We start from the raw sequence: 27,974 nt of genomic DNA, 5'->3' as shown, positions 1-27,974 counted from the left end.
ATGTCGACCCCCCCCCCCCTCCCCTTTTTTTTTTGTGTGTGTGTGTGTATCCTTTTTTTTCTGTGAGGAATTTTGCATAGAAGATAATGGCTTTCTTATTTGTGATAGAGTGTTATGCGAGTGTGAATACTGCAACACAGGACAAATGATGGGGCCTTCAAAATGGGAACGGCATACAGGAAGCCGGAAGAAGAAATGGAAAGAAAGCATCAAACTTAAAAACTCCAACAACACGCTCTTATCGTGGGTAGGGATTGAGATAAACCATTGTTATGGCAAGCCTTACATCCCTGCTCCCCTCTTCCTCTTTCTTTCCCCTGCTCCCAAAGAACTCAAATTGATGTAATGCAGTGGTGCTGGTTGGCAGCTACATTTCATGCTGGAGCATGGTGCATCAGGCCTTGCATACACTGAATCAATCTCCAACCTCCCTTCAAGACAGCGGGAACGGAAGCTAGCTGCTTATTTACAGCGTAAGATACATGAATAATAATCATAAAAGAAAAGTCAAATCGCCTTGTTTCCTTACCTCTTCTGGCTTTCTTCAGCATACTAAATTAGACTCATGGACAGAACTTGATTTTTAACCGCTTAAGCGAGGCTTTGCATGCTTTTTCACAAGTAGGTAGATGAGGGTTGTCTATTTGACCTTCCTGGCTGTATTTTAAGCAGCAGATCAGCACAAGTTTGTATCATAACTGATGCATGACTTAGCTATTTCTTAGATGGTGCATGAGTGATTGCAATATACACATGGGCTACTTCCATCATATTTGTTGTGTGGAACAAATGCAAAGGAACCAACCGTCATGACACTTATATTATCAAAGCAGCAATAAATATAAGGCATACAGGGGCTTCTGAATTGGTTTTAGGGTGTATACTCTCAATATTGTTTCACTAAAGTGCAAGCATACATGCACTTCTCTAGACTGCTCGTCTATCCACAGTCATGTTAGTGACACTCGTTGCAGCTTCTGCAAGCCGATTTGAGTCCTTATTGGACCTTCACATGTACTCTTCCAAATCTGTGGTTTAGACTTGTTTTATTCTTAGAGTTGATGATTTTATTTTGATTGGGCTTCCAATTCTGATATCTCTGATAGCTGCAATACCTCTTTGTGCGCCTTTATTTTTGGTTTGATAATCTTCTATGTGCTTCCCAAGGAGATACACATGGAATGCATTGTGGTCTCCCAATTCTTTGGTAGCTCCAAGGTGAGCTTTATCAATTGAAAGTAGTAGGCATATTACAAGAGACGTTTTAGGATTAACTGACATTAGATGCACATGTGGAAGCTTGAGTCAAACCCCTATTATTTCAGGACATGCAGGGCATGTTAAGCTCGGGTGGACATGCAAGGCGTGTAAATCCTGAGCATGCATATGGAGCATATGGGCTGCACCCATATGGAGTCCAAGGGCATGGCAAGATGTTTCGAACATGGCAGAGGCCCATAGGATGTTCTGATCCTTGGGCAGGGCCCACAGTATCTTTTGAACCTCAGGTAGGGCCTGCAGGTTGTTTTGGATCTTGGGCAGGGGCAGTGGAGATCTCTGGACAGTTTAAAAGTACACGAAAGCAGATGGGTGATTCTCCAAGTGCCGCAAACATGTGTGTGCTTGATCTTTATTTTTTTCTGTGACTTGTTTTACTACCTAGACAATGCTTGGTATTTCTGCCCTTGACTGTTCATGGGGTCAGGGACATGCATGTGTGCAGAGCTGTTTGGGCCTAAAGCATTGGTCTTATGGGTTATGGAAGTGGTAAGTGTGTACTGAACCTAATTTACAGTTTTTAGTATTTTATTACTAAAGGCAGGTGTAAAGTCCTCGCTAGACCATGCCCATAGATTATGACATATAACCATTGTGGATCAGGGTAGAGGACATACCTGAGAAACCCTAGGAAGGTTTCCGTTGACCAGACGTCGCACTCATCGTGTGACCCCGTGATAGATTGTGGCTAGCAACTCACCACCAAACCTAAGTTTCAGTTCCTCCAACCACCCCTGATCCTGAGGTCAGATTGCCGTGAGCTTGCCAGTCACCGTAGTTGCCGTTGATGGAGTAAGCCTGCACGCACTGTGAGAGAGCTCCTTGAGGTGTGTTATGTGAGGCCTTGGTTCCTCTTTAAAGTTTGGGCCTTGCTTTCTAAAAAGCTACACCTTGCCTTTCATGAAAAAGCTATACTGTGCTTTCTAAAAAAAGCCACACCTTACTTTTCACAAAAATCCGTGTCTTGCTTTCGAAAAAGCTGCACCTTGCTTTTCACAAAAAGCTGTGCCTTGCTTTCGGAATACAGGTGCCGTTGGCCCACATGCTGCGCCTTATATGGCTGCCTCATCTCCTGTGAACAAAAGCACCACATGAGACTGGTCCCTGGAGCACAAAGCACATCTCGGGATTCACACACACTGCTTTTCTCCTTCCTGTACTCTCAGCGGAAGAGATTTCTTTTCGTTGCCTGTCTCGCACATCCATGCAGAGAGGATGGCTTCCACGGCTTGGGTAACCTGGTAAAGCTTTGGCTTGTGCTTTTACCGTGACAAACCACCAATCCCCACATCCATGGGTTCTACTCTTATAAGTTGTTAGAGGAGCTCCGACACGAATGTCTCACTAGAGCATGCCCATGTATTATCTCACATAGAACCACTCAGGTGTATGGTTTCCATAGACCTGACGTCGAACTCATTGCGCGACGGTGATATATTGTGGCTAGTGACTCACCACCCAACCTTAGGTTCGGTTCCTCGAACCACCCCCGAGCCTGAGGTCAGATTCCCGTGAGCTTGCCAATCACCAATGACCCCAGGTACCAAGCTGAATCACGGGCTTAGAAACAGGATGGTCGTGCTGGTGAGTGCATGTGAGTAGGTCGGATGTGCTTGTGAGTTCACATGAGCAGGACAAGTGCCTGGGAGTTCATGTGAGCAGGAGGGCGAGCTTGTGATTTTGTGTGAGCCGGATAGAACATTCTTGTTGTGAAGACCATTTTGCAAGGTTGAGGTATTTGAGAGAGTACACATGCGCTGCAGGTTATCTGTTGAGAACTTTCTGCAGGGAGGAAGGATTTGTGAAGCAGCTCATGCAGGGTACATGACAGAGGGCTTTGTCGAATCTTTGCTTGCTTTGTGCTCATTTGAACGTACTTGGAGTAATCAGGTGTAGACTGGTGGTGAATCCACAGGCACCTGTGATCTTGTACTTGGAAGCAAATTCCTACCCTTGGGGGGGGGGGGGGGGGTGTTTCGGCCCATCTTCCGTCCCCTAGTGTGGTGTATAATGTGGATAGAACATTCTTGTTGTGAAGACTCTTGAAGGGCAAAGGTATTTGAGAGAGCACACATGCAACGCAGGTGATCTGTTGAGAACTTGCTGATCTGCAGGGAGGAAGTATTTGTGAGGCGGTGCATGCAAGGCACGTGACACAGGGCTTTGTCGAATCTTTACTTGTTTTGTGTTCATTTGAATGTACTTGGAGTAATTAGGTGTGGACTAGCGGTGAATCCACGGGCACTTGTGAGCTCATACTTGGAAGTAGATTCCCTTTGGAATATAACCCTTAAGGGTTTGGGGGGGGGGGGGAGGGGGTTGGCCCATCTTCCGGTCCCTAGTGCGGGGTATTGTGCAAATTTGTCATTTGTTGTGGTTGTTGCTTTTGTCATGATTATATGCCGTTAGTCTTGTTCATGGTTAATACGATTCCGAACATGTGCCCACCGGTTATAGGAAGGCCCACGAAAAATCTTTCAGTGCTTTGAGGAGAGCCCTTGGGAGTAGTCAAACCAGCCTCCTTGGAAGCATCAAGCTCTTGCTACAGTCAATTTAGCCCTCGAACTACCTTTTCATAGTAAATTGATTTTGCTTTTTCTGTTACTTTCCTTGTTTTAAAACAAGTAATAATTTTTGAAAATACGGTTTGCTTCCAATGGGTGCCTAGAAAAAAGTGTATTACTTGACCCTAGTCCAAAAGCACTTTAATAACTTGGCCTAGTCACTTAACAAGAGTTGTGGTCACTTGCAAATACAACGATAACCTCCCATTCTCAAATGCCGCGGGCAATGTTGGAGTTCACCAAGCCAATCCTTGCGATAAGTCATGTGCTGTGTGTGGCACCGTTGTCCAAAATCCCCTGAGGAGAGGGAACAAAAAAGAAAAGCCTGCTCAACCATTGGAGGGGTGTCTCGGACTCGAGATCAATCAAGTTGACGAAAGCTGACTCCTCCACAACTTTGGCGGAAGAGCTTGCTCCTTTGTCCTTTGACTTCCCTTCCAAATCCCGCATGCGACTTTCGCATTGTCGCCATAAGTGCCCCTGTTTGGAACAATTATCACAAGCCTTCTAGTTGCCATAAGAATAAGAAGTTGAAGACCCCTTCGGCTTTGCATCCTTGGAGTCCTTAGAGTCCTTAGAGGGAGGTGCCCCACCTTTGCCTTTGTTAGGTTGCCCCCCTCTTTGTCCAATGAAAGCCTGGTTACCTTTCTTTGAAAAAGAATCCCTGAATCTGCTCTCTTGATCAAGGACCATAGGCATCAACTCATCCCAGGTAATGGTTTCCGTCTATCCTGAGGTAAGAAGTGAAGAATAGAAGCTCTCATATATTGGGGGCAACTGAGCAAGTAGTTGGATGGCCATATCCTCAGTAGAAATCTCCTTCCTTTACCCAGAAATCTCATATCACAATGACTCCAATGTGTTGATGTGATCCCGCATGGAAGTAGAATCAGTGGGTGAAAGCTTCAACATTTGAAGCTCCAGGGAAACTCTCTTCATGGGTGTCTTCCGATCATAGATGTCAGAGAGTCTCTTCCAAGCAACATGTGCAAAGGTATCCCGTTTGATGTGAGCGATGACTTAGGGTTGAGAGTTCAGAAGAATTAATGACTGGGCACTGGCATTAAGCCGATCCCATAGAGAAGCTTCGTGCATAAGGGCATCCCTCGTATCCTTATCCTCTGCGGTGTCTAGGTTGGGCAGGAGGACCGGTGGAGTGATGAATTCCAGAAGATCATATTTCTCCAAGGCTACTTCCACCATGACTTTCTAGATGTCGTAGCTTGTGCCATCCAACTTGGCATCTGAAGGAAAGGTTGGAACAGTGGGTATCTGAACCACCCGGGGTTGGATGAGTGCCATGATGTACCTCCTCTAAAAAACGCAGCCACCAAAACAGCCCAAGAGCTGCTCTCTGCACTTGTGGGGAGGGTGAGTGGGATAGAAAGAGAGTGGAGAGGAGAAAAAAAAACGTAAAAATGCAGACCTGCCCCTCCTGAGAAGAAAATGCAAGTTTGAAACACTACGCACAACCACCAAGTTCACTTGGGAACGCAGCGAAAATCAACACCAAGAAGCCTCCAATCAGCGATTCTAGGTCTAAACGTCTCTAGGCTTTGATACCATGTCAAAGGGCAGTGGAAAGATGTAGATGAATGACAAAAACGCTGAAGCTCCAAGAGAGAGATGAGAGAAAACAGCAAAACACCAATGCACTAATCCTTAAGAAAGAGTGGATACAACCAGCCCATAGGCGAGGAGTGGACTCCGTAGGCAAAGGGTTGAAGGTGCTCACCAAAGTGATCAAGAACGAATGATGAAAAGTCAGGAAGAGCTATTCAAAAGAGCTTGGACAGTGTATGGTTCAACTTGCATTCGGCCTACTTCGTCCTTGCATTTGGCAGTCCTCAGTCATCATTCATACTCATTGTACAAAGTTCTCCAAAGAAATATAAGCAAATACTCATGCTTGTAGGGGGCCCCCCACTCATTGTACTTATTGCACACCCAGATTCAGCTTTTTAGTTCAATACTTTTTCATTTTGTTGGGATGACAGAGGATACCCCACACAGGTACACTGATTTGTCTCATAGGCTGAGTTCGGTGGAAGACGTTAATAAAATCTTTCTTTCTCTCTCTCTCTCTCTCTCTCTCTCTCTCTCTCTCTCTCTCTCTCTCCTCTTCTTTCTCAAAGTTGAATTGCATAAACTCACAGGTATAAGAAGGCTTTGTTGCGCGTTACAATGATAAATCAATTGCATGCTATAGGTTGTAACCCAACTTGGCTACCCTAAAGTGAGAGCCTTTCGTGGATATGGTAAAACTGCGGTCAGCACAACATTTAGGTATATCCAAGGAGGATAAGTTGAAATAGTTTATTAAAGGTCCGGATACTAACATTAGGTTTACTGTATGTAATGTTGAGCCATAGTCCTATTATAGGGTTCTCTCTCTTGCTCACAATCAGGAAATGATGCTGAATGGAGGTAAACCCAAGCAGATCCAGGATCAATCAATTGCATGCTGCAGGTTGTAACCCAATTGGGCTACCCAAAAGTGAGAGCCTTCCGTGGATATGGTAAAATTGCAGTCAGCACCACATTTAGGTATGAAATAGTTTATTAGAGGTCCGGATACTACATTAGGTTTATTGTACGTAATTTTGAGCCATAGTCCTATTATAGGGTTCTCTCTCTTGCTCAGAATCAAGAAATGATGCTGAACGGAGGTAAACCCAAGCAGATCCAGGCTAGCTCCAAACCCCAACAACATGGTAGCAGTCATCTCCTGTCTGTATATTTACACTAGGGCCTCTGTTGTGGGTGTGCCCGTCCGATTAAGGTGTTTTCTCATTTTTCCCCACTCTCCATATTTTTCCCAAAATTTTCCCTATTTTTACCAGGTGTGGGAGGTTGTTCTTTGGCTCCTGGCTGATCCAGATGGTGGCCGACTGAGTCTGCTGCCCCCAGGTAGTCTTGGTCCAGATGCTAGCCGACTCCACACGTGTGAGGTCTGTCTGACTCTTTGGGGTGGCCGACTAGAGCTGGTGCAGGTCGTGGACCATTTGTGTGTTGTCGGCTGTCCTTACTACTGGCGCCGACTGCGCAGTGGGGCCATATAAAATGGCCCCTTGCTCCCCCACTTGTTGTATTCAGTATTCTGGATTTTCTTGTGTATATATAGCAGAGTTACACGCCTATCTCTCTCCTTCTCTATTGCTGTATTTTTTTGCAGTGCACTTGCTCTTTTCTTCTCAGATTTTGTCTTCATCTCCGCTGCATATTCTGACATGGTATTAGAGCTCTAGGCTCTTGATAGATCTTGGGAATTGTGTGAGCAAGAGGGGGGCTGTTTTGTTGCTGATTGGTGGACTGTTTTGGACCGTTCGGGAAGAGTAGAAGCAAGAGGAAGGCGGGCTGATTCGTTGGACAGCCACTTTTGCAGGTTTCAATTCTTCTTTTTTCCCACCCACCCACCCTTTTTAGTTACACCCTTGCAATGGCAGATTTACTTGAGATGGCTGAGAAGCATGTGAAGATCGCGACACTCGCCACGTTCCCAGTGGACCGTCAGTTGGACGGGAATAACTATGGCATTTGGAAGGTAATGATGGAATCTGTTCTGGAGTCCTATGACCTTGCTGATTTCATTGTTGTTGGGGTTCCACGGCCGGAGGTAGAGGAAGGGGAGTTACCCTCAATTCAAAAGGACCGCGAGGCATAGGATTAGTTGTGGGATCGTGTCAATGCCAAGGTCCGTTCTTTCGTCTTCCTCAACTGCAGGTTATCAATCATATCAAGCATATGACGCTGGCCAGAGGTATATGGCAGCATTTGGCTTCTCTCTATAACAGGGTATCGCCCATGCAGAGGATTTCCTTGGAAGTACAGATGCGGGTTATGAATCTTGCAAAGTCATCGACGATGCGGGAGCACATTAACAAGCTGTAGGCTCTTCAGTAGGAAGTTCTTCAGGTTGGGAAAGAGATATCATCGGAGGGTATGGCCATTACGTTGCTGTCGCATTTGCCCTCTCAGTACTCAATATTTTACTCTTCTTTGATTACCAGTGGCAGGCTCAGCACCATCACATGGAAGGAGCTTTTGCCGATGGTCTTGGACTAGGAGGAAAGATTCACGAACCCTCCACAGGGCGGAGGTTCGGAGGCCTTAACTAGCCAATGGTCGAAAGGCCGTAACAACAAGGGCAAAGGGAAGGCTTCATCGGAGAAGTCTTCTGAGAAGATGTCTGACTCAGACTGCGAGAAACTCAAGGCAGAAAGGACCTGTAATGATTGGCGAGAAAGGCCACTATTGGAGGCACTGTCCCAAGCAGAGCACCAAGAAGGGTGCCGAATCCTTAGCAGCAACCGTGAAGACTCCAGCTTTTGTGCACATGGAGGTTATGGACACCGGTGTTTCATTTTCCTCATGCAGGGAGGTGGCTGGAGGACTCTTCGCTATGGATACTCGGGAGTGGATTCTAGACAGTGGTGCTTCCAGGCACATGACTCCTTCCCATTCAGATTTACAGGATCTCTGCAGGTATTCTGGTCACATTCTTACTGGGGATACATCCACAATCCTAGTTCACAGTGAGGGCAGGTTGGAGATAGTTCTCAATGGTAGAGGGGGGATGCATTCCTCCCGGGTGTTGTATGTTCCGTCACTTGGTTTTCATTTGTTGTCAGTGCATCAAGTTTGCAAGACTGGCGTACGGGTGGAGTTTGATGAGCATTTTGTTGCTCTCCGGGACAAGGCAACATGCCAGGTAGTTTGGGAAGGTGGAGTGGAGAATGGAGTTTACAAACTTTCAGCACTCTCTCTCCCAGGTCCTCAGTTTTGTGATGAGTGGCAGTACGGTGATGGCCACTTAAGTGTGGATACGCTGCAGGTGCAGGCTTTCCCGAACCAGTTGTTGGTGGATGGCTTGCCAGATGATGGCAGTAGTTGGCAGGAACTTTCTAGTACAGATGTTGGTAGTTCTTGTATTCGTCAGTTAGAGGAAACTTTACAGGTAACCTATGCTCTGATGTCTTGTAGCATTCGGGACAAAGAAATTCTTGTAGTTGAGAAAGTTCTTTCCACGGGGACCTATTGGAAAGCCAGGTAGGTGATGGTTGATTATTTGCAGAAGGAGGTGGATGTTGCACATTCTCCAGGCTTTGTGGTTCCAGATTCAGAGGGGGTGGTTTACAGGTTTCCGAAGGCCTTGAATGATCTTCAGCAGGTTTCCAGGACTTGGCATCCCACCGTAATAGGTGTTGATCGTTGTGAGCAGTATGATACCTCCTTGACTCAGAAGTAGAATGGTTCATTGATTTGGTTGATGTATACCAGATTGGACGGGAGCTTCCTGATGAGGCTGTTGAGCTCATGTTTGTAGAGGACTCTTTGGGAGACAGGATTGTGTATCTTGTGGTTTCTGCAGCATGTGAAGGATCTTGGACTCTTTTACTCAGGAGGGGGATTGATGGATGGAGTCAGACTCCACGGATGGAGTGACTCAGATTGGGGAGGAGAGCCAGACACGAGGACCTTGATATCAGGCTACAATGTTTCCCTTGGCTCAGGAGTAGTTTTATGGAGCAGTAAAAGGCAGCCATCTATTGCCTTGTCGTCGATAGAGGTAGAGCACCGTGCTTGTGATGTTGCTTGTGAGGTGGTGAGGTTGCAGAGGTTACTTGGCAGGATTGGGTTTCCATTGGAGGAACCCATGGTCATCTAGAGGCATTTTGTTCATGAAAAGATTATTGCCGATGACATCTTGCTAGAGTTCTGTTTGATGGAGGACAGTGCGGTGGACCTCTTCACGAAGTCTCTATCTCAGGCTTTGCTCCGACGGCACTCCAGCTCCGTGGGGTTGGTTTCACATCCAGGAGCTGAGAGGGGGTGTTAGCAGTCATCTCCTGTCTGTATACTTACACTAGGGCCTCTGTTGTGGGTGTGCCCGCCCGATTTAGGTGTTTTCTCATTTTTCCCCACTCTCCATATTTTTTCCCTATTTTTTTCCTATTTTTACCAAGTGTGGGAGGTTGTTCTTTGGCTCCTAGCTGATCCAGATGGTGGCCGACTAAGTCTGCTGCCCCCAGGTAGTCTTCTGTAGTTGGCGAACTTGGTCCAGATGCTGGCCGGCTCCACACGTGTGAGGGCTGATGTGATATGCAGCGGAAGTCTTTGTATTGGAAGATCCTGTCACACAAATGCTCACACCGTCTTCTGTATCCCGAGTTTCGTGAGTTTAGCAATCCACTTTAATACTTCAAACTTTAAAGAGATATGAGAACTGTACACCAGATTGGGTCCCGAATTACCCACTGAAGGGGGCCCCATATCCCGATAACAAGATAGTATTTGCTTTGTTTCTTTAGAGAGAATGACTGTGGACTGTAGATAAGCCAAACGCAAGATCTCGGAGGATCAGAGATTGGCTGAACTGTACACGGCTGTAGAAACACCTCGATGACCTGATCTCGAGCCTATGCACTCTTCCCAAGGGCATGAGGAAGGGCTGCACACCTGAGGCTGAGAAAAGAAGATGGTGGACTGTTCTAAGCTATGTTAGAATGCTGTAAATGTTTATGAATGCTATGTTACCTTCACCAGAGGGCTGGTGTATGACTGGATGATGTACTGAAGGCTGGATACTGATGTAAACTGATGATTCAGGGCTGAGAACTGCTGTAGACTGAAACGCAAAACTGTAGGGATGATGCTGGACTGAAACGCAGGCTGAATGCTGATGCTGGACAGAAAACGCAGAACTGGAGGTGCTGCAGATCTGTAAACGCAGGTTGACTGTAGGCTGCTGATTCACATGAAGAAAACGCAGGTCTTCTTGCTGATTCAGGGGCTGATCTGATGCGCTTATGTCTGTAGGGCTGCTGAAGATGCATGCGTTGGAGAACCAAGGTAGGCTGAAGCAAACTCAAGCTCTCCAAGGGCTGGATGAGACTAGTCTAGTGCTGAAGGCAAGGGAACTCCTAGGGCTGAGGAGGAAAGCTCTTAGCACACTGAAGACTGAATGAGAAACTAAGCCCTATGCAAGCCTATTTATACTAATTGGAGGTTGGTCAAGTTGGCTGGTCATTTAATAAAGTTTATATTTATAAATGACAATAAATGCTAAATAAATACTATAAAATATGGAAAAAATACCATATAAATCTTAATAAATTCCCTAAGGCTTCTGGGATGTTCTAAATGATGCACAGGCATATGAATGCATATTATGCAGGATGCAGAGTGCTTTCTGATGCAAACCCTAAGGCTTCTACTACTGACTCTACATGCATGAATGATTATCTCCAAGTGGGTTAAGGGACTTGACTGACTGACTGACCCGCTAAGGCTGAGGAATGCATAGTTACCGCGGAACGGGAACGTTCCGGGAACGTTGGATGCTAGAACGTGAGCGGGAACGAGCGGATCGGGAACGGAACGCCACGTCATATGACATGTCAGCATATGACACAAAAAAATGCAACTTTTTGTATATGGATAGCCAAATATGCTTCATAATATTTGCTCCCCCAAGACATGAACATACATTTCTGCAAGCAAAACTTTTTTTTTTTTCGGAACGTTTCGGGATGTTCCGGGAACGTGCCTTCGCCCGGAACGGCGTTCCGGCGTTCCAGGAAGGCGGAACGACGTTCCGTGGTAACTATGGAGGAATGACCTACGTAGCTCGTGCCTGACTTATCCTGGACTGAGGATGTACAATGGGGTCACGGCGTATGAAACCGATCCCGTCAAGTGGGAAAGACTCAATTGGACACCTACACGTTTAATAGCACAACTTTAAAACCACAAATATGAAATGGACAACTTAAAACAACTTGAAAATTAAATGAACAGAAATGGAAAGATGGACACCAGCACTGGGGCCGGAACGGGCCGACCCCCCCCTCAATATATGATATATTTATTGGGAGTATTTAAAGAATACAATGCTCCACGGGTTCTGAGAACCAGATCATGTCCATGTACATATGAAAACAGTACTAAACAAATAGCTCGAATCTCGATGTAGAAAAACTCGGAGCAGAACGACCACTAGTGTGGTCCAATCACTACGGTCCTGTGCTTTCACTGGACTCCGCGGAGAGCACCACACTGGTGTTCCGAGACCACGCACAGACAGGCGCTCTCGTACTAACGCCTGGCTCTCCCGATCTCAGCACCTTTGGACCGAGGTTCGCCCATATAGCTTGGACAACCCGGCACCGAACGGGTGTAGGCCGAGCGGGACGACTCTTTTACCAGATTTAAACATTAAATGCTTTACTCAAATCTGAAAATCACTTACTTGTAGTTGGTTGATAGAAGACCAATACTGGTAGTAGGATGAAGTCTTCCAGGTGTGCTGTGAAGTCTCCTTGTAGAACACCAATGGAAATAGTATGTACCACCTTGTAAGAGAAAACAGGCAGCACAGCCTGTAGGAGCAGCCGCTTGAAGGAGCAGCAATACAACAGCCACCGGGTAGAGGAGTAGGCGCATGCAGGAGAAGGGGAGCAGCCCACTGAAGCTGGTCGCACAGTCGCAACAGCAAGGACAGCAAACTCCAGCCGTGTAGAGGATGGTTTGCAGCCAGCCGCCTGGGGAGAGGCAGGTACAGCAGCGGCAGCAGAAAGTACAAAAGATGCTACCTGAACTGGGGGCAGCCGCTTGTGTGGAAGGTACCACAGCCTGCAGGAAAGCAGGCGCAAGGAAGAGCAGCCGCCTGGTTACAAATCTGCGCAGCCCACCAGTAGGAGAGGTGATGGGATAGGCGCCTGTAGAGGATTATGCGCAGCCAGCACAGAGTCAGCCGCCTGTAATGAATCAGGCGCAGCCAGCCTCAAGGAAGCATGCGCAACCTGTGTGTAGCACCTCCTGCAGCAAGCGCAGCAGAACTCCAGCCGCCTGATAGCTTACGAAGGGTGATGAAGCCACGCCAGGGAGAAAGCGATGCTTTTCTTCACTTGAGAGAGAGGGATTTCTTTAATAAAATTAAAGTGAAGATTAACTCTTGTGATACCCACGCATGCATGTGGGGGGTTAGTGGGGGTAGGTGACCATGCCCACCCCCACACTCACTTAAAAGTGAGGCTCCCCACCTTGGCCCCAAAGTGGGTGCCCAAAGGGGGTGCCCACTTTTAAATAAGTGTGGACCCCTAACCTTATAAATCAAAGGGTTAGTATTTAAAACATTAAAACAAACATGTGCGACATACTTACCACCTGTTCACATGCACTGAAACTTGTCAGAATACAGGGCACACTTCACGACTCACTGGCAGGCGTCCCCGCTCAGTAAGTAACACGTCAAGCAGGCAAACACACGAATACATGTCATGCGAAAACAGTTTCAAGCATACAAAATATGTGTGCATGTGCAAAAAGTAACATGGACATATCTCCCGTTCATGGAACATGTACAAAATATCTGTCGGCACAAAACTGGCACGACATTTATTACATAAAAACCTGGTCTTCCTATGGAGTGACAGTCCCATAGGTAAGACACAGTTCCAGGCACGAGTTTCCCTAGGTGTGACAGTCCCATAGGTAAAACACGGCACGAATACTGGCTCTTCCATGGCGTGACAGTCCCATGGATCGAACACAGTCCAGGTCATACACGGGTGGCACTGATCTGGCTCCCGTCCATACGACACCATCCTGCTAACACACGGGTGGCACCAGTCTGGCTCCCGTCCATGTCAGCAAAATACTGGCCTCTTCACATGAGACACCGGCCTGGCCTCAAGTGAACGAGACGCAAAAATGTGGGAATGGACCAAATGGTCGGCCAATTGGTGACATCCCCCCGGGCTTCTAAAGAGTTGACCTCAACTTAAAAGCCTCAAGATATGCCTGCAACAATTGCGGATAATCTGCAAAGTAATCTTCATTTACCCATTTGGCATCAATAGGCAAATAATTCTTAAACTTCACAAGGTATCTCCTGGAAAGCTTTCCTGCAGGTAGCTTTCTCTCCTTGTGAAAAACAATCTGTTCTGGCTGGAGGATCTCCTCAAGCTCTTCAATCTCTGGCGGATCTTCTGTGACAGGCTCATCAGGATCTGGCCCCACATATTTCCGAAATAGACTCACGTGAAAAGCATTGTGAATCTTCCAATGAGTAGGTAAAGCAAGCCTGTAGGACACTTCATTGATTTTGTGAACAAAATCAATGAAGGGTCCATAATAGCGAGGAGAAAGCTTAGGATATGATCCTTCTCGTCCTGGCCTCTTCCGAAGCCTAGCCTTCTCAAATTTCAGCAATACCCAGTCACCTTCTTTGACTTCCATGTCCCTTCTATGCTTGTCAGCAGCCTTTTTATGCTTATCCTGAGATCTTGCAATGGCTGTCCGCACTTGACCAAAGGCAACATCCAAGTCACGAACATATTCATCAGCTGCAAAAATCTCATCCTTTGTACGAAGGATGGGTGGCAAGACCACTCTGCCATAAATAACCTCAAATGGAGCCTTTCCTGTGGAAGCATGGATTGTATTGTTGTAGGCAAACTCAACAAGTGGAAGATACTTCTCCCATGCACTCTTCTGATCTGCCACATAACACTTCAATAAATCCAACACAGCTGAATTTGCAGCTTCACTTTGGCCATCCGTTTGGGGATGATAAGCTGATGAAAACTCAAGCTTAGTACCCATATTATCAAACAAAGCCCTCCAAAATAGGCTTGTAGTCCTGGGATCTCTATCCCCAACAATGGATTTAGGCATACCATGATGCTTAAAAATATTAGCAAGAAAAAGCTTTACCATATGATCAGCTTTGATGGTTTTCTTGACGGGCAAGAAGTGAGCTTGCTTGCTAAACCTGTCCACAATAGTCCAAATAGCATCATTCCCATGCTGGGATCTAGGCAAATCCATAATAAAATCCATCGTGATACTTTCCCAAGGTTGCGAGGGAATAGGCAATGGCTGAAGCAAACCTGGAGGCTTTTGCCTGTCAAATTTCACCTTTTGGCAAGTAATACATGCACGCACATAAGCCTCAATGTCTTTACGCATGCTTGGCCAAAAGAAATACCTCTGAATCATGCGAGTAGTAGGCATTATACCTCTATGACCAGCATAAGGTGGAGCATGACATTCGTCCATAACCTTTGGACGGAAATCCTTCACCACACATAGGCAATTATCCTTCATGAGATAACCCTCATTGATAACATAAGAGGCATGTGAATGTCCAGCCATCAAATCAGTCCATACATGGCAAAAATCAGCATCCAAATGATACAAATCTCTCATAGCAGATAGATCTCCATGAGAGGCCACTGAGACTGCAGCAATATAAGGCCTCCTAGATAGTGCATCGGCCACTACATTTTTCTTTCCTGGAGTATGCACAATCTGAAAATGAAACATGGAAAGAAAATTTGCCATTCTCATCTGTTTCTCTGAAAGCTTGGTTTGAGATAGAAAGTATCTCAAGCTTTGATGATCTGTCTTGACTACAAATTCAGCCCCAAGAAGGTAGTGTTTCCAAATCTTTAAGGCGTGAATTACAGCCAAGAGCTCTTTCTCATAGATATCCATATGAAGCTCAGCATCATGCAAACGACGGCTCTCGTATGCAACTGCATGCCCTTCCTGATTTAGGACAGCTCCTATGCAATCACCACAAGCATCACATTCAACCACGAATGACTTGTGCAAGTCAGGAACAATCAATACTGGACCACATATGATCGCATGCTTGAGCTGCAAGAAAGCATCCTGTTCCTTTGAAGTCCATTTGAAAACAGTTTTCTTCTTCGTGAGATCATGTAGAGGAGTGGCAATCATAGCAAAATGCCTTATAAAACGCCTGTAGTACGAACATAATCCCAGAAAACTACGTACTTGATGTACGTTTTGCAATTCGGGCCAATTCCGAATAGTCTCTATCTTTGCAGGATCCATTGTAACTCCATCCTTGGATACAATATGTCCCAGATAATGAATCTCTGAAAGGAAAAACTCACTTTTCTTGGCATTGACGAAAAGTTTATGCTTCCGCAACTCTTCGAACACTGTGACCAAATGAGTTCTGTGTTCCTGTTCATTCTTGGAGAAAACCAAGATATCATCAAAGAAGACTCCTGTAAACTTGCGATGGGGTCGGAATATCCTATCCATCATACGATTAAAAGTAGCAGGAGCATTGGTGAGACCAAAAGGCATTACCAAGAATTCATATAATCCGAAGGCTGTCCTGAATGCAGTCTTATGGACATCTTGTGGCACCACTCGGATCTGGTGATAACCACTCTTCAAATCAAGTCTGCTAAAGCAAGCCGAACCATCAAGCTTATCCAAGATATCATCAATACGTGGAATAGGAAATCTGTTCTTGATGGTAAGCTTGTTCAAAGCTCTGTAGTCTACACACATACGGAATGATCCGTCCTTCTTTTGAACTAGAAGCACAGGAGAGCAGTAAGGTGAGGAACTGGGCTGAACCAAACCTTTCTCTAAAAGCTCGTTTACCTGCTTCATAATTTCTTCTTGTTGTGCAGCACTCACTCGGTATGCGGGTTTGTTAGGTGGAGAACTACCTGGCACAAGATCTATACGGTGATCTTCGGGCCTTTGGGGAGGTAATTCACCTGGCAATGAGTCAGCAAAACAGTCTTTGAATGCATTAAGAAAATTCAGCCTATCATTAGACATAGCATCCACATTTTGATGATTTGGCACAAGACTATCACGCACAAAAATCAAGTACGCTGAAAGACTCTTTTTCATTGCTTTATTAATTTGGATGTGTGATACAACTGGGATAGAATCCCCTTCTTTGCCAGCATCAATAAAGTGCATGCGGCCTTTATGCATAAAAGAAATCATATTTGACTTGTAGTCTTTGCGGGGCTCAAGCCTATGATGCCACGGCTTGCCCAACAATACATCACATCCATTCAAAGGAGCAACTAAGAAATGCTCATTGTCAAGGTAGCCCTGTATATGAATACGCAACTTCCCAATCAAAGGGGTAACCTGCACCTCTTTGCCAATAAATGCAGCTTCAGCTTCAATCTGAGGTCCCATGTTTTCAACCTCAATACCCAATGCAGCTGCCATTTGCATAGAGATGAAATTGTCAGTTGCACAGTCATCAAACATGAAGAGTGCGGCCTGATCCTTAACTTGCCCCCATGCCTTGCAAACCATACGCTCTTTTGCATCATGACCTGAATTACCTTGCACATCAGGAACTGCATGAACATTTGCTTTGGTATGCTTGTCCTCGTGCTTTGGTTTGCGATCTGGGCATTGCCGGAACATGTGGTCTTTGCTACCACAAGAAAAGCATTTTCCATCCTTAGCATATTGCTCTCTTTGCTCCGGGGTTAATCCAAATTTGTTCTTTCTTGGGCCCTGTTCTTTATTTTCAGCTTTACCACCCTTGTAAGGCTCCCGAAAGCTCTTTTTAGGTGGCTGTCCACCCTTTTGCTGATTTGGGGCAGCCTTGTCCTTTGCCTTGGAACCTCCTTGATCTTGCTTGATCTTGAGCACCAATTGCTCCGTAGCAAGGGCAGAAGCTGTGAGTTGTTGCAACGTATGTTTTGGGTGCAATTCAATACCCGATCTGTAAGCAGGTTGCAATCCAGAACGAAACTTCCTCTTTCTTTCCTCCTCTGAGATTAGCATGAAGGGAGTCACTTCCAGCAACACTTTCCAAAATTTGTTAACATACTGTTGCACACTCTCGTTATCTTTTTGTTCCAGCCTATCCCACTTTTGAGTGAGAGTTTGCTCTGCATTGGGTGGCAAGAACTGAGCATAAAATCTATCTTTGAATTCCTTCCAAGTAGAGATGGGATCCTTGGTGATCTTTTCGGTGATCCACCAATGGGCAGCAGTGCCTTTCAGAAACATACTAGCATGGCGCACCTTCGACTTTTCTGTAAAGTCTTCATCGCTAAAAGCAATGTCGAACTGTGCCACAAACGCTAGCACCTTAGAAGCATCATGTTCACCATGAAAGACATCAAATTTGACAGATTTATCACCTGCTTTGAACTCCTTGAGCTTCCTGGCATGAGGCTCATGGTCCTCTCTTTTTCTTTTCCCCTTATCCAACGGGGTAGCCCTGTCTGCATGGGCTCCATGGGCCGTCATAGAAGCTTCATGGGGCACGGTGGCATGTGCTCCACGAACTCGAAGCTCAGATGCATGTGACTTACCTGCATATGGCATAGTCTCTCCATGAGACAACTCAGAAGGCAAAATTTTTCTGGAAGTAGTCCTGTCACCATGAGATACATATCTTGCATGTATGTGACTCTCATGCCCTCCATGAGCACTGGCATTCACAAATCTATCAGGCTTAGTGCCTTGGGGAGAGGATGCATGTCGAGAGGTGACAGTCACCTCTTCCTTTTGCATATAAGATTTCAGCCTCTGGGATGCGGGATCTCCATGCTTTAAACGAGGTGGATTTCTGAATTTTAATTCTCCGTCATCCCCCTCTTTGATATCACCTTTGCGAAGGAGATAGGCAAGTGCCAACTCCCTTGGTTTCTTGCCCACTTCACGAGCCATTGATTCAAAGGTTACATCAACCATAGCATCTGCCTTCCTGGCTTCAATAGCACTTTGCAGATGAGGATCTTCATGCAAAAACTTCAATTCTTGCTCTTGAGCCTGCAAAAGTTTTCTCATATGTTCCATTTCAGTTCTCATAGCATCAGGGTCTTGTTCAAGCATAACTGTCTTTCCTGGAGACAGTTGACCTTTGGATTCACTATCCATAACCCTTTCAAGGGGCTTGTGTCTACCTCGCAGGGCATCAGACCCACGAGAAGCACTAGAGGGACCCCTCGAATTTGGTACTTCCAAAGGGTTGCCTTGGCTGTCCATTGTGTTCAAAGTTGGCTAGAAGCGGGATGTCCAGTACACAGGTTCGTTTCCCCACTAGGAAGAGGGAAACAACCGTGCTCTGATACCAATGAAACCGATCCCGTCAAGTGGGAAAGACTCAATTGGACACCTACACGTTTAATAGCACAACTTTAAAACCACAAATATGAAATGGACAACTTAAAACAACTTGAAAATTAAATGAACAGAAATGGAAAGATGGACACCAGCACTGGGGCCGGAACGGGCCGACCCCCCCCTCAATATATGATATATTTATTGGGAGTATTTAAAGAATACAATGCTCCACGGGTTCTGAGAACCAGATCATGTCCATGTACATATGAAAACAGTACTAAACAAATAGCTCGAATCTCGATGTAGAAAAACTCGGAGCAGAACGACCACTAGTGTGGTCCAATCACTACGGTCCTGTGCTTTCACTGGACTCCGCGGAGAGCACCACACTGGTGTTCCGAGACCACGCACAGACAGGCGCTCTCGTACTAACGCTTGGCTCTCCCGATCTCAGCACCTTTGGACCGAGGTTCGCCCATATAGCTTGGACAACCCGGCACCGAACGGGTGTAGGCCGAGCGGGACGACTCTTTTACCAGATTTAAACATTAAATGCTTTACTCAAATCTGAAAATCACTTACTTGTAGTTGGTTGATAGAAGACCAATACTGGTAGTAGGATGAAGTCTTCTAGGTGTGCTGTGAAGTCTCCTTGTAGAACACCAATGGAAATAGTATGTACCACCTTGTAAGAGAAAACAGGCAGCACAGCTTGTAGGAGCAGCCGCTTGAAGGAGCAGCAATACAACAGCCACCGGGTAGGGGAGTAGGCGCCTGCAGGAGAAGGGGAGCAGCCCACTGAAGCTGGTCGCACAGTCGCAACAGCAAGGACAGCAAACTCCAGCCGTGTAGAGGATGGTTTGCAGCCAGCCGCCTGGGGAGAGGCAGGTACAGCAGCGGCAGCAGAAAGTACAAAAGATGCTACCTGAACTGGGGGCAGCCGCCTGTGTGGAAGGTACCACAGCCTGCAGGAAAGCAGGCGCAAGGAAGAGCAGCCGCCTGGTTACAAATCTGCGCAGCCCACCAGTAGGAGAGGTGATGGGATAGGCGCCTGTAGAGGATTATGCGCAGCCAGCACAGAGTCAGCCGCCTGTAATGAATCAGGCGCAGCCAGCCTCAAGGAAGCATGCGCAACCTGTGTGTAGCACCTCCTGCAGCAAGCGCAGCAGAACTCCAGCCGCCTGATAGCTTACGAAGGGTGATGAAGCCACGCCAGGGAGAAAGCGATGCTTTTCTTCACTTGAGAGAGAGGGATTTCTTTAATAAAATTAAAGTGAAGATTAACTCTTGTGATACCCACGCATGCATGTGGGGGGTTAGTGGGGGTAGGTGACCATGCCCACCCCCACACTCACTTAAAAGTGAGGCTCCCCACCTTGGCCCCAAAGTGGGTGCCCAAAGGGGGTGCCCACTTTTAAATAAGTGTGGACCCCTAACCTTATAAATCAAAGGGTTAGTATTTAAAACATTAAAACAAACATGTGCGACATACTTACCACCTGTTCACATGCACTGAAACTTGTCAGAATACAGGGCACACTTCACGACTCACTGGCAGGCGTCCCCGCTCAGTAAGTAACACGTCAAGCAGGCAAACACACGAATACATGTCATGCGAAAACAGTTTCAAGCATACAAAATATGTGTGCATGTGCAAAAAGTAACATGGACATATCTCCCGTTCATGGAACATGTACAAAATATCTGTCGGCACAAAACTGGCACGACATTTATTACATAAAAACCTGGTCTTCCTATGGAGTGACAGTCCCATAGGTAAGACACAGTTCCAGGCACGAGTTTCCCTAGGTGTGACAGTCCCATAGGTAAAACACGGCACGAATACTGGCTCTTCCATGGCGTGACAGTCCCATGGATCGAACACAGTCCAGGTCATACACGGGTGGCACTGATCTGGCTCCCGTCCATACGACACCATCCTGCTAACACACGGGTGGCACCAGTCTGGCTCCCGTCCATGTCAGCAAAATACTGGCCTCTTCACATGAGACACCGGCCTGGCCTCAAGTGAACGAGACGCAAAAATGTGGGAATGGACCAAATGGTCGGCCAATTGGTGACAGCGTACGACAAATATCATCCTACTAGGTTCTAATACTGTATAACTGTTGCACTTCTGATGATGAGCCAGTTTGTCACCATGCACTGAGTGCATGTGACATTCCCTCGTGTTTAGCTTGGCGGCAGGTTCATGGCTTCCAAGCAGTCCGCCAACAACTGGGGGTACGCATGGAAGAACTCCTCGTCGAGCCATACGGCTTCGTGGGTGCCTCGATCTCGGAATTTCGTATAGAACTGATGAATCCGTCGACCGGAACCATGCTTCCATCGATGAAGAAGGATCTGCTTAGGCTCAATAACTTCTGCTTCGTCTACCACGTCTGGCTGCTGTTCATCTGAAACATCAAACACTTCTGGACCAACATATGGTTTTAGCCAAGAAACATGGAAAACATCATGCATTGTCCAACTGGTAGGCAATTTTAACTTCATGGAGACATCACTTAACTTTTTGACTATTGGAAAAGGGCCAAAACTATGGAATGAAAGCTTGGGACAATGTTTGTCCACTTGTTTCAATCTTTGTTTCATGATACACTGAGAGACCCAATCCCCTTCCTTGAACTGCATATCTCGTCTAAACTTACATGCCTGTCTGTGAACTGAATGATGGCCAGGCTCAAAATTGAGGGCCAAACTGGGTTGAGTACCAAACTCTGTGGAATTGACAGACTGATCTTCTATGCTTGCTAAGTCTTTTCCAGAGATGTTGAGAATGGTAGATTCTTGGACTGCCTGGATGCTGGACTTTCGACTGAGAGCATGTGCTACTACTACTGGGTTATGCTTACCAGGGATGTATTCAAACATACCTCCAAATTGTTGGAAGATTTGACTCCACCTAGCCTGTCGATCACTCCCCTGGGCACTTGGCATAGTTTGAAGCCACTTAAGTGCTTGGTGGTCTGTTTTCACTGTGAAAGCCTGTCCATAAAGAAAAGGCTTCCAATGTTTGAGCGCTGTGATCACACCCAAAAGCTCTTTGTCATATACCGAATAATTCTTTTCGGCGACATCCAACTTTCTACTATAATATGCCACGGGTCTATTGTCCTGCTGGAGGACTGCACCTATGGCTACATTGCTGGCATCGGTGATGACCTCGAAAGGTTCGTCCCATGATGCTAACTTTAATACAGGTGCTTCTGAGGCAGCTTTCTGGAGTGCACGGAATGCATCAAGTGCCTTACCTGTAATTGAGACTTTCTGCTTGCGAGTCTTCACCCCCTTGAGTAAGTCGGTAAGAGGTGCTGCGAGGTGGGAAAACTGATGGACATGGGTACTATAGGGGGGAGGAAGAAGGCCGAATGAAACCGGCTCGGAGAAGCTCAGATAACTGCTTTTCTAACTCGCCCTCTAAAGTCTTGGAAAGACGATAGGGAAACTTGCTAGGAGGATATGATCCAGGGACCAAATCAATGTGATGGTCCTCAAGGCGAGAGGGTGGGAGACTGGGCGGGAGATCGTCCCTATGCATAATGTCTTGGTGTCTGGATAGGAGGTCTGCTAACTGAGGGACTGAAGATGTAACGGATGCTACTAATGAGGGAGGGACTGTTTGAGTGTCACGTGCACACCAGTCAGGTGTACAGTGACATGGCATCATTCTAGCATCATTAGCATCATCAGGTATTTTACTGGCATTTAAGCAATTTTATAGGCATTTTACAGGCATTTAGGGGGCAGCCGACAGCAGTTGTGGACATGGCATCTGGCCGACAGCACTTATGCTGGCCGACCAGCAGCATTCATGCATATATATACAAGCGCCTCTCCATTCAGCAATTCAGGCTCATCATAGCAGCATTCAGCCCAGTGTGCTCCAACGCATCTCCTCCAGGAAGCTTTGGGAGCAGCATATCCAGCCAACGCATCAGCATTCATCAACGCATCATCATCAGCATCATCTTCAGCAAACGCATTCAGTTCAGCCCATCAGATCTGCAAACGCATGGAGCATCCACCTTCCCGTGTTGGAGAGCATCTGTGTTTCATCATCAGGTCAGCATAACATCTGTTCCAAAGCATCCCTTCAGCGTTTCCTTCCCAGGAGACAAGGGAAAGATAGTGGACACCAGTTCATTCAGTTCATTCAGTATATTCAGCATATAGGCAGCATATTCAGCAGTATAGATCCATTTGGATCTCATTGTAACCGCATTCATCATTTAATATAGTTGCATTGCATTGACACCTATTTGTCTATCTCTTAAACATCATTAAGTGCAGTTTAGTTAGACTAAGGTTGTGATTACGACGGTCTTAAGCTCTCACATGTCACATTGAGCACGAACATAAAGGAGTGCTCCTTTTGCTCCCTTGCGGATAGGTCGTCTGGCCTGGAGATGCGATGCCAAGAATGCTTCTATCCCCACGAATCATGACAGGCTCAGGAAAACCTTTACAAATAGTAAAAGTGTCCTGCCTCCAATTGGGAATAGGCTCATACTGACGGAACCACTGAATTCCTAAGATCATGTCACACCCCAACAGAGGTGAGACGATGAAATCTCGTTGAAATGAGGCCTTCTGAACTTCAAAGGCAAATTGGTGTGCCTTCTGGGAAATGTGGGTGCGAAGACCAGGTGTAAACCAGTCCACATCTAGATGATATGGGACTAATGTGCAGTTCAATTTATTAGCCAACTGGGGAGAGATGGCGTCTTCAGAACTACCCATATCGAAAAGGACTACAAACTGTCGGCCCTGGGCAGAGCCATAAGCTCGGATGAGGCTCTTCTGAGCAGCATCGCTCTCACCCTCCTGCTTAGCATCAAATACCACGGATGGCATAGGATGCATGGAAGGTAAAAGTTGAACTACATTTGAGGTAGTAGGCGGGGCTGGAGGAGCTGGGGAGGCCATGGCAACTGTGGCAGAAGGAGCTTTGGCGGCTTGTGTCGCTTGCCATTTGTGACAATCCTTCTTACCATGCCCTATAATATGACAGAAAAAATATCTATTTTCTGACTGGTACTTCCTTTGCTCCTCTGGAGGAAGATAACCTCCAGTAATGCCTGGTTTAGCCTTTTCATCAGGGGTTTTCTTAGGTTCTTTATCTTTCTTGCCCCTTGAACTGGAGCTATTACTGCTGTCCTTCTTAGCATCTTTAGACGACGCGTTACCTTTCCCTGTCTGTGCAGCTGATTGCTGCTGCTGGGGTTTGGTACTGGACTGAGATGACTGCTTGGGCTTGTCCCCGTTAAGCTTCATTTCTTCATTCTGAGCGAGAGTCAGAGCCTGGTCATATGTACTTGGTTCAAAGTTACGAACTGTGAACCGAATGTTAGTCCAATCCACGAATGAATTGCTCCATCTTAGCCTGCTCAGATAACCCTAACTGCTGTGCTAAAGTAATAACCTTACCGGAAAACTGAAGCACTGGGGATCCGTTCTGTCTGAGTCCATAGAATTCGTCTTTCAGACCGGTCATATATTGGGACGGGAGAAATTTGGTCTTTAGGTCATGGACAAAGATGTCCCAATCAAAGGCTGTGACACCTGTGGCCTGGTCTGTATGAATACTAGACCAATGCTGCCACCAAGTGATTGCCTTGATTAACTGATGAATGATCAGACTTACCATCATATTTACTGAAGTTTGGTTGACTGCGAATGATGGTGGTTGATGCTGCTGCGGACTGCTGGCTGGTGACACCTATGACTGGGGAGACGGAGGAGAGTTGCGGATACCTCAAGTGTATGGCCTCCTTTTCCCGTTGGTGCTCGAGTAACATACGTTCTCGATCAAGCTCACGTTGGTGTTCCCGAGCGGCGAGTTCAGCCTGATGCCGGTCTTCGTCGATCCTGTGTTGGGCTTCCTCATAGTCTCGTCTTTCTGCTTTTTCTCTTTTCCTTTGGGCCTCATCCTCTCTCCTTTGTTGTTCCATATGAAAGAAGAGGGAGATGTAGTCGGGTGCTGTTGGAGGTGGAGAAGGACGTGCTGCTGCTGCCTCCAAGAGTTGGAGACGCTCCATGAGCAGCTGGTTCTGAGCTCTAAGAAGAGCTATGGTGTCTGCTGTAGGCGGAAGAACATGGTCTCCTTCGGGGAAGACGTCTTCCGGTTGATAAGTACTCTCTTCTGTAGACATGATGCTGAAGTCGGTGGTCGTGCCAGAACGCAATCTAACCATCCAAGGATGCCCCCACGCTAGGATACGGTGTGTGTGGACAATCTGAATCTGATACCAATGTGATATGCAGCGAAAGTCTTTGTATTGGAAGATCCTGTCACACAAATGCTCACACCGTCTTCTGTATCCTGAGTTTCGTGAGTTTAGCAATCCACTTTAATACTTCAAACTTTAAAGAGATATGAGAACTGTACACCAGATTGGGTCCCGAATTACCCACTGAAGGGCCCCCTATCCCGATAACGAGATAGTATTTGCTTTATTTCTTTAGAGAGAATGATTGTGGGCTGTAGATAAGCCAAACGCAAGATCTCGGAAGATGTACTGAAGGCTGGATATTGATGTAAACTGATGATTCAGGGCTGAGAACTGCTGTAGACTGAAACGCAGACTTGTAGGGATGATGCTGGACTGAAACGCAGGCTGAATGCTGATGCTGGACAGAAAACGTAGAATTGGAGGTGCTGCAGATCTGTAAACGCAGGCTGACTGTAGGCGGCTGATTCACATGCAGAAAACGCAGGTCTTCTTGCTGATTCAAGGGCTGATCTGATGCGCTTATGTCTGTAGGGCTGCTGAAGATGCATGCGTTGGAGAACCAAGGTAGGCTGAAGCAAACTCAAGCTCTCCAAGGGCTGGATGAGACTAGTCTAGTGCTGAAGGCAAGGGAACTCCTAGGGCTGAGGAGGAAAGCTCTTAACACACTGAAGACTGAATGAGAAACTAAGCCCTATGCAAGCCTATTTATACTAACTGGAGGTTGGTCAAGTTGGCTGGTCATTTAATAAAGTTTATATTTATAAATGACAATAAATGCTAAATAAATACTATAAAATATGGAAAAAATACCAGATAAATCCTAGTAAATTCCCTAAGGCTTCTGGGATGTTCTAAATGATGCACAGGCATATGAATGCATATTATGCAAGATGCAGAGTGCTTTCTGATGCAAACCCTAAGGCTTCTATTAACTCTACATGCATGAATGATTCTCTCCAAGTGGGTTAAGGGACTTGACTGACTGACTGACCCGCTAAGGCTGAGGATGACCTACGTAGCTCGTGCCTGACTTATCCTGGACTGAGGATGTACAATGGGGTCATGGCGTACGACAAATATCATCCTACTAGGTTCTAATACTGTACAACCGTTGCACTTCTGATGATGAGCCAGTTTGTCACCATGCACTGAGTGCAGAGTGCATGTGACAGCTGACTCTCTAGGGCTGGCGGACTGGAGCTGGTGCAGGTTGTGGACCATCTGTGTGCTGTCGGCTGTCCTCACTGTTGGCCGACTGCTCATGTGGGGCCATATAAAATGGCTCCTTGCTCGTCCACTTGTTGTATTCAGTATTCGGGATTTTCTTGTGTATATAGAGCAGAGTTACACGTCTCTCTCTCTCTCTTTTTCTATTGCTGTATTTTTCTGGAGTGCACTTGCTCTTGTGTTCGCAGATTTTGTCTTCATCTCCGCTGCATATTTTGACACAACAGTCATCCACTACCCAACAGTCATCATCTCGGGAGGGGGGGAGGGGGGGGGGAAGGGAGCTTAGAATAGCAGAGACAATAAGAAAGAATCCCATAGCACCGTTATATGACCTAGAATGGAATGAGGTTGTTGTCAGCAGGGATGTTGTCTTTGACGAGCATGTTCTAGCTTCCACTGTTTATGAGCCACCACTTCTTGGAGAACTAGATGAGTATGAGGATGATTCCCAGGCTATTGTTCTAGCTAGCCAGCCTCTCTCAGTTGTAGAGGTTGAGCCCATGGTCACCATGAAACTCGTTTCGGTGGCCTTGAAACTCGTTTCGCATTTCGGCGTTGGAATGTTTCATGCGTATCATTGAAACCATTTCGTTTCATGCGGAACAAAAAATTGTGATTTTTTCTATGCTTTAACCTCTCTCTATATTTTTAAGTCTTTCACTTCCCTTCTTTTCTGTTTGTCTCTTTTGTTCTCTTCTCTTTTTTTATGTTTCAATCATCCTCCTTTCTTCAATGGTGACATTATGGCAATATCTTCTCAATTTTTATGCATATGATCGTTCGATCTATCGTTTCATTGTGCACCTATCCACAGTTGAAACGTTTCATTCCAAAATAGATCGTTTTGACAGTGAAACGTTTCAGCAATGAAACGTTTTGTGGTGACCATGGTTGAGCCCGAGGTTGGAGATGAGCCCCAGCCAGCAGGAGGCTCCACGTTCTGTTTGAGTACCAAAGTGGTTGTTGGACACCATTCGGAAGTCAGGTGTTACGGAGTACCACAAAGGATGGACCTCGAAGATCGCATAGAGTTCGTGATAAAAGTCAATCAGAGGAGCTATTACAGGTGAACTATACTTTGATGTCTCGTATCATTCGGGACACAGAGCCCACTTCCGTTAAGGAAGCCCTTTCCCAGGAGACTTGGAGGAAAGCCATGCAAGTGGAACTTGAAGCCATTGAGAAGAATAATACTTGGGAGTTGGTTCCGAGGCCGTCAAAACGGTCAATCATTGGTGTCAAGTGGGTCTATAAGACCAAGTATATGTCTGATGGGTCGATGGACAAGCACAAGGCTAGACTTGTAGCTAAGAACTATGCTCGGCGGCCTGGCATCGACTATGAGGATACCTTTGCACCGACAGCGAGGATGACCACGATTCGGACAGTTCTTGCCCTTGCCTCCTCTCAGCGGTGGCCGATGTATGAGATGGATGTAAAATCTGCATTTCTTAATGGTGACTTGTAGGAGGAGGTGCATGTTGAGCAACCTCCAGGCTTTGAGGTTCCGGTATCAAAGGGGATGGTTTAGAGGTTATGGAAGGCCTTGTATGGTCTTAAGCAAGCTCCTAGGGCTTGGAATCAGAAGATTGATTCCCTCTTTCTACGGAAAGGTTTTCAGAGATCGGTTGCAGATCCTAACTTGTATCTCTTTCGAGAACGCGGTATGGTCACTTTGAATATCCTTTGTGGATGATCTTATTCTCATTGGCAGTCATGTGGAGCACATAGATGTGATGAAGGCTGCCTTGTCAAAGGAGTT

At 46.3% G+C, this 27,974-nt stretch overlaps 1 protein-coding gene across 1 annotated transcript in view; it reads left to right on the top strand.

Annotated features, from left to right (window-relative positions):
• Window positions 1-27,974, top strand: part of LOC147628438 (uncharacterized) — a 75,623-nt gene that overhangs the window by 6,535 nt on the left and 41,114 nt on the right. Inside the window, exons 6-7 of the mRNA XM_086813586.1 lie at window positions 109-247; window positions 368-473. Coding sequence (XP_086669712.1) covers window positions 109-247; window positions 368-473 — 245 coding nt within the window. The remainder of the gene's footprint in view (window positions 1-108; window positions 248-367; window positions 474-27,974) is intronic.

This window comes from Cibotium barometz, chromosome 19 (assembly GCF_041138505.1).
Source record: "Cibotium barometz isolate CiBa-2024 chromosome 19, ASM4113850v1, whole genome shotgun sequence".
Classification (NCBI taxonomy): Eukaryota; Viridiplantae; Streptophyta; class Polypodiopsida; order Cyatheales; family Cibotiaceae; genus Cibotium; species Cibotium barometz.
The sequence above is the reverse complement of the archived record's forward strand: the minus strand, read 5'-3'. Positions and strand labels throughout refer to the sequence as shown.